Source organism: Ascaphus truei, chromosome 5 (assembly GCF_040206685.1).
Source record: "Ascaphus truei isolate aAscTru1 chromosome 5, aAscTru1.hap1, whole genome shotgun sequence".
NCBI lineage: Eukaryota > Metazoa > Chordata > Amphibia > Anura > Ascaphidae > Ascaphus > Ascaphus truei.
In genome coordinates, this window is record NC_134487.1 from 197,713,503 (window position 1) to 197,727,854 (window position 14,352).

General features: G+C 44.7%; 2 protein-coding genes across 2 annotated transcripts in view; both read right to left on the reverse strand.

Annotated features, from left to right (window-relative positions):
• The window catches only part of LOC142495722 (zinc metalloproteinase-disintegrin-like cobrin), a 1,243,131-nt gene that overhangs the window by 1,066,751 nt on the left and 162,028 nt on the right, over window positions 1-14,352 (reverse strand). The gene's annotated exons all lie outside the window — the stretch shown is intronic.
• Window positions 1-14,352, reverse strand: part of LOC142495724 (zinc metalloproteinase-disintegrin-like VLAIP-B) — a 383,444-nt gene that overhangs the window by 153,264 nt on the left and 215,828 nt on the right. The window contains exons 12-14 of the mRNA XM_075601590.1: window positions 11,479-11,568; window positions 10,616-10,811; window positions 3,761-3,863 (exon numbers count right to left, since the gene is read on the reverse strand). Coding sequence (XP_075457705.1) covers window positions 3,761-3,863; window positions 10,616-10,811; window positions 11,479-11,568 — 389 coding nt within the window. The remainder of the gene's footprint in view (window positions 1-3,760; window positions 3,864-10,615; window positions 10,812-11,478; window positions 11,569-14,352) is intronic.

Sequence of the window (14,352 nt, forward strand, 5' to 3'; positions counted from 1 at the left end):
AAACCTCTTGCTCCTACTATAATCGCTATGCTCACACACATTTTTAACTCCTCCCTCTGCTCTGGAACCTTTCCATCTTCCTTCAAACATGCAACAGTCATACCATTACTCAAAAACAGCAAGCTTGACCCTACCTGTCTTTCTAACTATCGACCTGTCTCCCTCCTGCCTTTTGCCTCTAAACTCCTTGAACGTCTTGTATTCTCAACACCTATTCTCTCCTAGACGCTCTACAATCTGGCTTCCGCACTGCTCACTCCACGGAAACAGCCCTCACTAAAATAACTGATGACCTCCATGCTGCCAAAGACAGAGGGCATTACACTCTGCTTATATTACTCAACCTCTTTGCAGCATTTGACACCGTGGACCACCCTCTTCTCCTTCACATTCTCCATACTCTTGGTATTCGGAAGAAAACTCTATCCTGGATATCATCCTACCTCTCCCATCGTACTTTCAGTGTCTCTTCTTCTAACACCTTCTCCTCCTCTATTGATCTCTCTGTGGGGGTACCACAGGGCTCTGTCCTGGGACCTCTTCTCTTTTCTCTGTACACACTCTCTCTAGGTGACCTAATAACATCTTTTGGGTTTAATTATCACCTCTATGCTGATGACACACAAATATACTTTTCAACACCCGACCTTACACCTGCTGTACAAACCAAAGTTTCTGAATATCTCTCTGCTATATCATCCTGGATGGCCCTCCGCCGCCTTAAACTCAACATGGCTTAAACAGAGCTCCTCATACTTCCTCCCAAACCTGGCCCTACTACCTCTTTCCACATTACTGTTGGAACTACGATCATTCACCCAGTAGCCCAAGCACGCTGCCTAGGGGGTCACACTCGACTCCTCTCTCATATTTGCCCCTCACATTCAAAACATTTCTAAAACCTGTCGCTTTTTCCTCCGCAATATAACAAAGATACGCCCTTTCCTCTGTTGCTCGATTGCTAAAACTCTGACTCAGGCCCTCATTCTCTCCCGTCTTGATTACTGTAACCTCCTGCTGTCCGGCCTTCCTGCCTCTCACCTGTCTCCCCTACAATCTATCCTAAACGCTGCTGCCAGAATCACTCTACTCTTTCCTAGATCTTTCTCAGCATCTCCCCTCATGAAATCCCTCTCCTGGCTTCCGATCAAATCCCGCATCTCACACTCCATTCTCCTCCTCACTTTTAAAGCTTTACACTCTTCTGCCCCTTCTTACATCTCAGCCCTAATTTCTCGTCATACCCCACCTAAGATGGCTGCTGACAGGAAGGAAGTCTCTATTTGGTCCTCTATTGCCAGAAGCTGCTCCTGGCCTTTAAATATCAGGAAGTTGCTCCCTGTCATGCAAAGTACCAGTATCTTGTTCCTGACTTGCTCTGCCTTTGTTCCTGTGTTTGCCTTGCCTGTCACCTGCCTCGACAGCATAACTGGACCTGACTACCACTGCATCCCAGGTCTCAGATCCCAGGCCAAGGTTGGTGTACCACTCCCTATCTCTGCCTTGCGGGTCCGTATCCTGGTTGTAGTCAGCAAAGTTACACCGGGGAATTAGAGACCTGTAAGCCTGATATCAATAGTGGGAAAGCTACTTGAAAGGTATAATCAGGAAAACCTAACGGGTAACAAAATTATTAGTAATAGTCAACATGGATTTATGAAGGGTAGGTCATGCCAAACTAACCTTATTAATTTATTTGAGGAGGTACTGTAAGTAGTAATTTAGACCAGAGTAATGCAGTTGATTTGATCTAAGATTATTCAAAGACTTTTGATATGGTGCCACATACACTGGCGACACACTTTATTCGAGCTCGGCTAGTCCCACGAATTCGGGTATACCCGGGTGTATTGAGGTTTGTGACTGTTTTCTGCCCAAGTGCATTGAGGTATTTTCCAGGCAGGGATTGAAGCATTTTATTCCCGCTGGCTGCAATACTGCACAGTATATATATATACTGCATTACAATTCATGAATTTATGCCATCTGGTAGACACGCGAAGCATTGCAGCCTATTAAATCCTAATCATTATCATTTAACAGATCAGCCGCCCGTCAGCCAGGCATGAACCCAGGCTGGGAAGGCAAACGCAACGGGGCTTGTCAGAGGTGAGGAGCGGCGCATTCCAGGTATCTGCCAGGTACATACTGGGTATTTGCTCGAATAAAGTGTGTCGGTGCAGTAACAGGTTAGTGTACAAAATAAAGGAAATGGTCACAGTAAAAATATTTGCACTTGGATTGAGAACTGGTTGAAGGATAGACAACAGGGAGCATCCATATTTGAACTTTTTCAGGTTGGGCTAATATTGTGAGTGGAGTACCTCAAGGATCGGTACTTGGACCCCTGCTTTTTCACTTATTTGTTAATGACCTTGAGGTTGACATAGAGAGCAAAGTCTCCATATTTGTTGATGACACTAAATTGTGTAAGGTAGTAGAATCATAGCAGGATGTAATTTCTCTCCAGAAGGACTTGGAAAGACTGGAAACTTGAGTAGGTAAATACAGATGAGGTTTAATACAGATAAATGTAAGTTTATGCATTTAGGAAAGAAGAATAAACATGAAAGGTACAAATGTAATGGGGAAAAATTATGTGAATCCTTGATGGGGATGGATTTTGTTGTGCTTGTAGACAGCAGGCTTAGCAATAGTGCCCAATTTTATGCAGTAGCTGAAATTATCTTATCTTGAATTTAATGAGGAATGATTGGAAGTTAAGTAAGCATAATTATGCCCTTCTATAAAGCATTAATAAGACCACACTTTCAATATAGAGACCAGTTTTGGGCACCATTCCTTAAAAATAAAATTTGGAACTAGAAAAGTGCAGGGAAGAGCAATCAAATTAATAAAGACGATTGAAATCTGACTTATAAGGAGAGGTTAGCTAATTTTGATTTGTTTACATTAGAATAAAGGCATAAAAAGGAATATGATAACTATAAACAAATATATCCAGGGATGAAACAGAGAGCTTAAAAAGAACTATTCATCCCAAGAACAGTACACACAACATGGGGTCTAACATTAATGTTGGTGGACAGGAGATTTCACCAGCAACCAAGGAAAAGGGTTTTAGCAGTATGGGCAGTTAAAATGTGGAATTCATCACCCATGGAGACTGTGATGGCAGATACCTAACAAAAGATATCTTTAAAAAAAAAAAAGGTTGGACATCTTTTTAAAATGGAAAAGTATACAGGATAAGCGAAATAAGTAAACATGGGAAGCATATTGATCCAGGGAGAAATCTGATTGCCAATATTTGGAGTTTGGAAGGAATTACATTTTCTCCTTACGAGACTGCAGTGAAAAATATTTCACTGGGGGTATTATTTTTTTTTGCCTTCCTCTGATTTTAAAATATTGTTAATATAGGATGAATATATTTCTTCTAAATTTAGCATAGGTTGAACTTGATGGACATATGTATATTTTCAACCTCATCTACTATGTAACTGTTTAACTATGTAACTATGTAAAGTCACTAAGTGAGAGGGATTAGTAGGTACAGGTTTTCTGCTAATTTTATTTTGGGAATAAAATAAACAGTTTAAAAAAAAGAAGTGATGATGGAACAACTAGAGATTTAAACATCCTACTGTATTCAGTAGTATTGGGAAGAAATCTTTAAAAATAAAAATACAGATGGCACTGCCCCTTTAATATACTGCCTCAACCAGGGGCCAGGTGTGACCCCTCATACAGATGTGAGTGTGAGGGAATATGGGTGTAAGTGTGAGCGTGTACTCACTTGGCTTCACATGGGATGTAAGTGCCATTAAACTCCAGACAGTGCCCATAGCTGATACCTCTCTTGTTTTTGTCAAAGCAGGCATCGATGCCCACTACAGAACCTAAAGCAGACAAGAAAGGAGTTACTTCAGTTAGAGAAAATCCCATAGACTTTCATGGATGTCCCTCTACAACAAATTATGTACCCCCATATACCTTCATGGTATTCTCTATACAAATCAATTATTTATCACCGTGCACTCATGGAATTTCTTCTAGCAAAAACAAAACAAGAATAAAGGGCGCATTTGAAGCCTATATATAGGATTTGTGTGTGAATTCAATGATACATTTGCAATTGACAATAAAAAAACAAAAACTTTGCCCGTGAGTCTGTTCAGCTGTGTAGCCCAATTAAGGGGATGGGGTGTTTGACCCGTTTTGGAGTCCGTCTGTCGTTCTTGTCTGCGTGCTTGGAGTGGGAACTGCCTGTGGACCCGATGTATGTACCGCTGCAGGTATCTGTAACGCTTATGCTCAACACAAACCAGGGCCGGACCGCGGGGCTGAGGTGGGGATGTGAAAACACCGACCTTAGACCACTAAGCTGGGTCCGGGATGCGTAGTCCGTAGTCGTGCGAAGCCAAGGTTAGGACTGGAGAAAGCAATGTAGTCTGTAGGCAAGCCGGGGTCAGGGCAGGCGTCACAGGATCGAAGGTAGAGGTCACAAGCAAAATTCGGCAATGGGAAAACTTCAGCGAAGGCGCTTCAGCGTAGGTGCTGCAGCGCGATGGGGCCCTGGTGGAGGTAACAGGAAAAGGGTGAGGGAGAAGGCCACAGGAATCCAGGAGTGCAGACACGCCACAGAAAACACTGGGGATGTCAGTGTAGTCGCTTCAGCACGGTGAAGACGAAGTCTGCCAGGAGGAAGGAAAGCAGCATCGGGGCTACTTAGCAGAAAGGCCTTAGGAAGCAGGAGTCTTCAGCGCAGGAACTTCAGCATAGGAATAGCCTCTGCTTGGAGGAGATGAAGAACCAGAAGCCACAGCACTGGGGATCCAGCGCTTCAGTACGAGAAGACAGGTAAGGCTGAGGGAGAACAAGGCGAAGACACAAGGAGGCCCAGCAGGCCAAACAGAGAAGACTGTGGCAAGCACAGTTTCTTGCAGAAGAATTGCAAAGTCTATATGCAGCATCTTCCTGGTGGAAGAGCAGCAACTAAATAGCACAGGAAGCCAATCAGGTCAGAGCTGCATAAGTGGAAGCAAGGAGCAGGTGATTCTTGATTGCAGATACAGGGAGGGTTTGACTGGAAAGTCTATAGCTCTGTAAGGATGAGTTCCAGCCAAGCACAGGAGCGGATTCCTTACAATACCCCTCCCCCACCCCCCTTCAGGCAAGAACTCAGGGCGAGCAGGAGCAGGATCACCCAGAGATCTAGGCGACATAGAATTGTTTCTAAAGTGTCTTAGACAGGAAGTAGACCCATGGTCCAACAGTTCATTAGCGAGTAACATCTTTAGAGCTGAGAACGGTGGTACTGCAAATCTTGACACGTAGAAAGCATCACAAAAAGGTTTGGAGATCCAGAGCTGTTGGGAAACAGAGGAGTCCAGAACAGAACTGGCAGAAGGGTAGAAGCCAGATGCCAGATCTTCCGTGATAGTCCTGGAGTATTGTAAGGAGCCGCCGGATGCACTTCCCATGGCAGGTCCCCTCCCTCTGTACAGACCTCCGCAGCGGCTGTCGCCGCGTTGTCCCGTCGGGCCTCCGCTCTCGGCAGCTGTGTGCCACGGTCCTCTCTCCTGGTGGCTTGGCGTGCTGCCACACTTCCGGGTTGCGCGCGCGCAAGCCTTACAGGATGCGTGCGCACCCAGCCTTCTATCTCCTCGTCCTGCACTTCTGGCACCGCCCCCCACTCATCACGGAGTGCTCCTCCTCCCGGCCTAGACACACACCTGGCTTCCTCTTCCTCTCTGCTCCAGATCCTATCCCTAAGGCAACCCAGACACACCTCCGTTCCACCCCTGCCCTCCATTGGTCAGCCATACTTTATTACCCCAGTCCTTCCTCTCCTTCCTCGCTCTGCATAGCTTCTCATAGCCTAGTGCTGTTTGGAGTTCTGTGCCTGGCCCTCTGCTCTTTCCCTGTTCTAGTTGCTGATCTGGCTTGTCTGACTACCCTCTCTGGATTTGGACCTCGGCTTCCCTTGACTACGTGTACCTCTCTACCCCTGGACTTGGCTACGGACTTCGACCTTGCTGTTCTCTACCTTCTACGACCACTGGCTTACGGACTTACTATTCGGACCTCTGGCACCCCGAACTTGGTAAGTACTTAACCATTCTACACTCACGAACCCGGCAACGCACCCTACCACACTCCAGGCATGCCTTCACTGCTATGGGTTCGTGATATACTACCTTCCCACCTCAGTACTGGGGACTGGTTTGGTCTGCGGGCAGCACAGCATTACAAGTACAAGACAAGACAAGACAGGCTGATTGTGTGTCGGATGTAGGAGAGAAACATCCTGGAAGAGCAATGGTATTGCTCATATAAGCACATAGAGGTTTATGAGAATTTTTTACTCCAAAAGAAATTCGGTCACTGAGTAGCGGGGGTGGAGGGCGGGAGGATCCATTGCAAGATACTGATACAGTTCTCTTGATACAGACCAGGCCCGCTATCCCTAGCAAGTTGAGTGTGACACTTGGAGTGTTTACATAGTTTTCTGCCGTGGTATAGGCAAACAATAAGAGGCCAACATCCCTGGGCATATGAGGTTTAGAGAGCATCAGGTCCGAAGTCTGGGCTCCATAGAGGACGCAGTAGGCACCAAAGAACAAGAGAGAAGCATGCCCGTGCCCATAGTGGGAGCACAGAAAACAGGGACGGACACCTCAGACAAGGCAAGAAAGTCCAATAGGGGTGTTTCGGGCTTTAACGATGGCAACATGGAATCCAGAGAGGACACTTCAGTCACCACACAGGAACCCACGGGTATAGAATCTGCTTGTAAAGTGAGAAAGTTTTGATCAATACAGATTTTATCCGGTACAGCAGGAAGCTGGGTGAGCGGTAAACATGAGTTAGGCTGCGTCCATAGGACTGCAGCCGTGCTGAGGCACGCGGAGGCTGAGGGAAAGTGGGTGCTTTCCCTGGCCTTGGTCCGGGGGCGTGTTGGAGCATGTCGGGGGGCGGGCCAGTAACGTCACGGAGCTGGTTCGCCCTCATTGGGCGAACCGCTCATGTGACCGGCCCTGCGCTCCCTTGAGCGCTTGAATTAAAAATTTTGGTAAGACTTACGCTTACGCAAGCGCTCGGCACTGAGCCCCTGCTAAAGCTGCTCTCATTGCGGCTGCCGGGGCTCAGTGCCGAGCGTGAGCGCGCCTCAGCACGAGTCAGTGCATAAGCGCTGACCCTGGACGCAGCCTTAGAAAAAGAGGTCTTGGAGTTAGAACTGGGTACTTCAAGCACTGACGAAGAATCTGGAAAACACGAACTTGACTTAGGAGTGGAAATCCCAGACTCAAAGGCTTCATGCGATACTGTAGAGGAGTCAGTGCAGAATACATCTGTTTTGAACACAGGGTCCTTTAAATCAGTAGATACATTAGGTACTACAGAAACCTCCCCGGAAGGTAACCCTGAGTTTGCGGCAGAAGTTGAGCAGTCAGTAGTAGGTACCCCAAATATTGTGGAAGAATCAGAGAAGTATAACTCCATTTTGAACACTGGGTCCTTTGAATCTGTAGAAACGTCAGGTACTACAGAAAGTCCCATGAGGGATGACCCTGAGTTCGCAGTAGCAGTCATGCAGTCTGTAGCGGATACCTCAAATACTGTGTGAGAGTCAGTGAGAAACAGTATTGTCTGAAGAGTGGGAATCCCAAACTCCAAGGCTACATGAGAAGTTGTAGGGGGACTAGAGAGAGGAAAGTTATTCTTTGCTGTGAAGGTTTTGAAGTCATTCTCGGTTACAATAGGAGCTGCAGAATAGTCAGTGAAGAATATGTTTGTTCCTGAAATGGATATCTGGGAAGCAGCAGTGGTCACATTAGGTACAGCGCAGGAATCCGAGAAGGGTATACTGGTCTCTGAAGTGGGTATTTGTGAAACAGTAAGAACTAGGCTAGGTACTTCAATTGGATCAGAGAAAGTTGCGTTTGTCCCTAAAGGGGGAGCCAGGGGGTCAATAATAGGCATACCAGAACCTGTGGGGATTTTTATGGCAGGAACCTTAGAAACAGAAAAAGATTTATCCAATACTGCATGGACCCCAGCAATAGGGGTATTGGTTATGGGAGAAATAGAACTAGGTATATTTAACCATCTAGAGACATTGGGTAAAGGTCTGCTTGTCACTGAAGTGGGTGTCTGAGTATCCATAGTAGGAATACCAGGTACAATGAGAAACTTTGTGACAAAGGTCTTAGAATCGGTCAAGGGAAATCCAGACATTAAAGGCACATCAGAGAATGTACATTTTAGAGCAGGAGCTTTAGCATTAGTGATAGTCAAATCACATACTACAGGAGATTTAAAGACACGGGAACCTGCTTTTACATCAGGAGCTTTGGAATTTGCACACTTTAACACAGGAACTGCTGGAAAATCCTTAGATGCAGTAACAGGGAATTGGAACTTTACAGGGGAAGAGGAGAATGGAAACGTTGATTTGGAAACTTGATCCTTAGATGCAGTAGCAAATAAGCTGATCTCTGAAGTGGTAGATTACGAATCAGCAAAAGGGAAACCAATGAACCAATGATCATCATTGACTCCTGACGAAGCCATCTGCGAAATGCGGAATCATACGCGCGTTGAGTACTGGTACTTGCGGCTGCTTTCCTAGTTGTATCCGGGTCCTGTTGAGCCATCACGTGGGGCGCAACTACCGCGAGAGGAGAACCCGGAAGTCCTGCGACGCGACCACTGGAGGAGACGTCAGTGCAACGGACCCTCCGTGAGAGCTTTCCACATCACGGCAGTCACACCTCTCCACTCCCGGGCAACTCTGCACCGCACCTTATGCTCCTTATGCCTGTGCATCGGGCTGCCTTGTGAGTTCCCCCTGCCTACACTATTTGTATCTGTATCTCCCTGAATATATTTTGTTGATCCTACAATTACGGTCTCAGTGGTCATTTTGCTGCAACCTCAACCCAGTGTGCAGCTTTCATACACATAGTTGTCCACATTGAGGAGACTTTTTTATTTTTATTTTTTTAATCACCTGAGTGTGTGTTTCTCACCTGTGTGTTTTCACACCTGCTGTGGTTTTTTCCCTTTTTCTCCTTTTTTTTTTTTACCCATGTTATCAAGTCATTCCTCTGTTTATAGTTAAGAGTTCATTTTTCACATAGGCTTTGTGCCTTTTTATTTCATTTATCCTCTCAGTCCATTTGTTTTGAGAGGTTTTGTGTATACAGAGTTGCACTATATTTCTTTGTTTTATATTTCTTTTGTATGTTTTGCCTTGTTAAAGGAACAGGCTCAATAAAGCCAGGATTTCATTTCACCCTAATCGATCTCCATTAAATGTACCTCTGCACACATCTCTTACACTTGAGTTCAACAAATACCTTAAACTTTAGAAAGGTAGATTTTAATAAACTGAGGACTAATCTTTAAGGAATAAATTGGGATGATGTTTTTGCAGGGGAAAATGTGGAAGATAAAAGGGCAGCATTTAAAGAATTGTTAGAAAAGCACACGTATCACTGTATAATGGAGAGAGTAAAGTCTCCATCTTTGCTGATGATACTAAATTGTGTAAGGTAGTAATATCAGAACAGGATTTCCTTTCTGTCCAGAAGGACTTGAATAGACTGAAAACTTGGACAGGTTAATGGCAGATGAGGTTTAATACAGATAAATGTAAAGTTATAAATATTTTATAAATAAATAAAGTTATGCATTTTGGAAACAAGAATAAATAGGCAACTTACAAATTACTGTAAATGGGGATAAATTAGGAGAATCCTTGATGGAGAAGGATTTAGGAGTGCTTGTAGACAGCAGGCTTAGCAATAGTGCCCAAAGTCATGCAGTAGCTGTAAAAGCAAACAAGATCTTATCTTGCATTAAATGAGCAATTAACATATAGGTATTGCCATACGTGGCATCTCCAGCAGGATAAGGGATAAGGAAAAGTAGGATGGGACAACGAAGGGAAGGTGAATGGTGGAAGGGGAACAAAGAAAACACAAAAAGTGGGTCACAACGGGGGAGTATAGGGGGGCAACGTTTTGGGACTTGTCCCTTCGTCAGGCCCGTTCCCCTCAGTCCCAGGGGGACAAGAGGTTACTTCCCTAGCCCCAGAACCCACAACAACAGAACTGACCCTAAGTAAAAACAATAGAAGACCCTCCACAAATTCTAAGTAACATTCTAATTAAATACACATACAATATCCCTAAACTAATTGGCAAAATAAATCCACAGTTTAGCTTTTGTATAGATATATTCAGGGACAGACTACCTGCAATCAGATACAATGTATTAGTGAACTACAGTAGCAACAACTGAGAACACCAGAGAACAACAAAGAGAGGAAGCAAATCAGGAGTAATGCAAACCAGACAGTCCTTAGTTAATAGGACACACGAACCATGAGCCTGCTCCTCACTCTAGTACTCAGTACTTTATTGTGTTTGATAGGGATTGGGCCCTCTCTAGTCTGTGGCACCCCGCTTTGTGTATATTTATCTACTTTGTGTGAGTGCTGTCTATTACTTTTGTCTATATTAAATGAGCAATGGATGTAAGGGAAGTAAACATAATTATGATCCTTTTCCATAGGACAAAGCACTGGCTCAGGGATTTATGGGGTGATATATTAGTGCAATAGTTATGCAGTTTCACTCACCTGGTCCCCACACCGCAGTGCACTGGTTCCGCATGATTGGACACTTTCCGTTGTAACAGTATCCCTGGTTGTCACTACAGGGGAAGCCATTGACTCGGAAGCGGTCAGAGGGACACTCATGAGACTGCCCATCACACTGATCTGCCATGTCACAGTCATGCTTGCTGGCTCTGCACAGGCTTCCAGCTTTCCTAATCTGTGCAAGGACAACACTCGTTAGAGAGATGCGCTAATCCACATCCCACTTTACAATCCGACTCTGTGTGCTCTGCATTCAACAGCAGCCTTGAAATTTGTTGATTCCCTCACTTCTATATGGTATAATTACTTCTGAAACACACACTACTCGGCCAGGAAACCTCATAAAATCACAAAACCCTTTCCAGGGAGTGGGAGGTGGCAGAAACCAGACCATCAGCTCCCCCTCTGCATGACTCTGTACAAGGAGTGGGAGTATGCAGAGGTGAGGACAGACCATAAGTTCCCCCCAGCACTACTCTGTACAAGCAATGGCTGCACATATGTGTAAATCAGGGGTGTACAAAGTGGGGAGATTTTCCAGGGGGGATGTGGCAGTTACCTTGTTTCAGACTGCTTGGTGGTGCTTTCGTTGATGCGTTGCCATGTTAATCCGGCATCAAAATGACGCAGTGGGGTCATGTGATGTTGCGCTGCCATGGCCCCGTGATGTTACATTACCCAGCGCCGTCATTTGACGCCAGAGCCAAGCGCAAGGCGGGTGGGGGGTGGGGTGCGATCACAAGAGGAGAGCAGGCAGGGGGGCAGGGGGAAAACTTTGTGCACCCCTCTTGTTAATGAAGAGTAATATGTTACGGAAAGTGGTTAGATCATATTCTGCTCACCTGACATTCTTTACAACATTCCCCATCAGCACACGTAGCGTTTGGCTTTAGTTTGCAGGTTGCAGCATCGCAGCATTGATTGGTGCATTCCTACAAAATAATAAAAACATGCGTTGGTCACTTAAACCCTAGAGAAGAGTATGCTGGGACTTACTGTGTCAGACGTGATAAGCATTATGTTAGAATTATATGACTTCAGATTTTTCGGAATCATGGCCGTAATTAACAAGGGAAAAATAATTATGCAGAGTGTGATACATCTCATAATATTATGTGCTCCATGTAACTTCTTCCGAACTACTCCTACTGACCTGCCCTGAGGCACAAGATAGGAACATGGGAGTGAATAGCTTTGATACATTGACATAGGATGAAAGTGCCTTAGTTTTTTTAGCTGCTCACTCTGCCTGTAAGCTTCAGTGTTTAAGTGCAGTTGTGCGCACGCCTCTCACCAGCCCCTTACCTCTTCCCTAGCTGTCACCAGTTCCACCTCGCTCCCTGGCTCACTGCGCACTGTGACGCGTCAGCCAGCAGGGGCTACAACAGGATTGTGATCCAGTGCGGCGATGCGTCACGTGGTGCGCCAGGGAGCCAATCAGAGACTGGATCCGATGCAATTATTATTTTTTTTAAACCACCACCCCCAAACAAACGAGCTTTGTTACAAGAAACACACACAGGTTTGTAAAGTAAAGTAAATCCTGGAACTCCACATTATACAATAACGTGATGTTGGCTATTTCGGGGCAATTAATGAGGTGAAATGAGGATTTGTTTGAGAGTTGGGAGATTATCTGGACATACTCTCTCTTGGTGCTATTTGCCGCCAGTCTCCCGGTCCATTTGGCACCTACATCTTATAGTGGGCTTTTTATTTATGAGACCACAGTATGTCAAATGTTCTGTTAACAGTAAAATGTACCATATAACCTCAGTATTTGTGTACATTGCCCCCCCCCCCCCATCATGGCCACGCCCACCCGACCCATTTTGGCCACACCCCCAGTCCTAAAAAAGCTCCCTACAGACCGCAGATCGTGGTGAAGTGCCGTGCACGCGCTGCCAAAACGCAAGGTGGGCACACTGGTGCGTGCATTGGGGCCTTAGCCTAAGTCTGAGTTTCCAAGAAGAAGAAGTTGCACACAGGATTGTGATTAGCATTGCCATCTAATACAGTGTTTGATGTTGTAATTAATGCAAAGCAGTTATTTTCAGATAAACATTTGGGAGGTTCAGGTACTAACCCATCTGTAGACCCTTCTCTCTGTTGCAGGAGGATATTACAAATTGCAGGCGGAAATAGGCTGGTTTTGTATGCCCCTTTCCCACACAGGTACTTCTGCCTCAGAGGTCTCCAAGACTAAGTACATTTCAATTTCTATTGTTGTCTCTCTCTCTTTCTGAGAAAACAGTCACCACCCGACATCAACACCAATCCGGAACCACAGAGTGCCACAGATTTGGATATGCCTATATATATATTTCCAGATTGTGAGTAGGACGACTGGAGGTTTTCAACATGTTTTTATTTCACTTGCTTCAGCTGTACTGCTCTATGTAGTCTTTCTTTTCACTTGGTACAGTTCCCAGCTCCCCTTAACTTTTGGAGAATACGCTTTGGAGAAGACGTTTGGAACAGTTACATAATAGATGAGGTTGAAAAAAGATGTATGTCCATCAAGCTCAACCTACGCTAAATTTAGACAACAGATAATTTATCCTATCTCTATAATTACTTATTGATCCAGAGGAAGGCAAACAAAAAACCCCAGTGTCATACAGTATCATTCAATGATATCTCATAAGGGGAAAAATAAATTCCTTCCCGACTCCAAGAATTGGCAATCAGATTAATCCCTGGATCAACATCCTTCCCATGTATACTTATTTGGTATAACCCTGTATACCTTTCCTATCTAAAAAGATGTTCAACCTTTTTTGAACAAATCTATTGTATCTGCCATCACAGTCACCATGGGTAATGAATTCCACATTTTAATGGCCCTTACTGTAAAGAACCATTTCCTTTGGTGCTGGTGAAATTTCCTTTCCTCCAAACTTAATGGGTGGCCCTGAGTCCTTTGTACTACCCGTGGGATGAATAGTTCTTTTGAAAGCTCCTTGTATTGTCCCCGAATATATTTGTATATAGTTATCCTATCCCTCTTAGATGCCTCTTTTCTAATGTAAATAAATCTAACTTAGCTTGTCTCTCCTCATAAGTTAGATTGTCCATCGCCTTTATTAATTTGGTGGCTCTTCTCTGCACTCTCTCTCGTTACATAATGTCTTTTCTAAGGAATGGTGCCCGAAATTGTACTCCATATTCAAGGTGTGGTCTTACTAATGCTTTGTAAAGGGGCATAATAATGTTTACTTCCCTTCCATCCATTGCCCGTTTGATGCAAGATAAGATCTTGTTTGCCTTTGCAGCGACTGCACGACTTTGGGCACCATTGCTAAGCCTGCTGTCTACAAGCACTCCTAAATCGTTCTCCGTCAATGATTCCCCCAATTTATCACCATTTAATGTGTAAGTCGCCAGTTTATTCTTGCATCCCAAATGCATAACCTTACATTTATCTGTATTAAACCTCATCTGCCATTTACCTTCCCACTTTCCAGTCTCTCCAAGTCCTTCTGGGGAGAAATTACATCCTGCTCTGATTCTACTACCTTACACATTTTAGTATCATCAGCAAAGATGGAGACTTTGCTCTTGATGCCAACCTCAAGGGCATTAATAAACACGTTAAAAAGCAGTGGTCCCAGTACCGGTCCCTGAGGTACTCCACTCACGACTTTAGCCTAACCTGCAAAAGTTCCTTTTATGAAAAACCCTCTGTTGTTTATCCTTCAACCAGTTTTCAATCC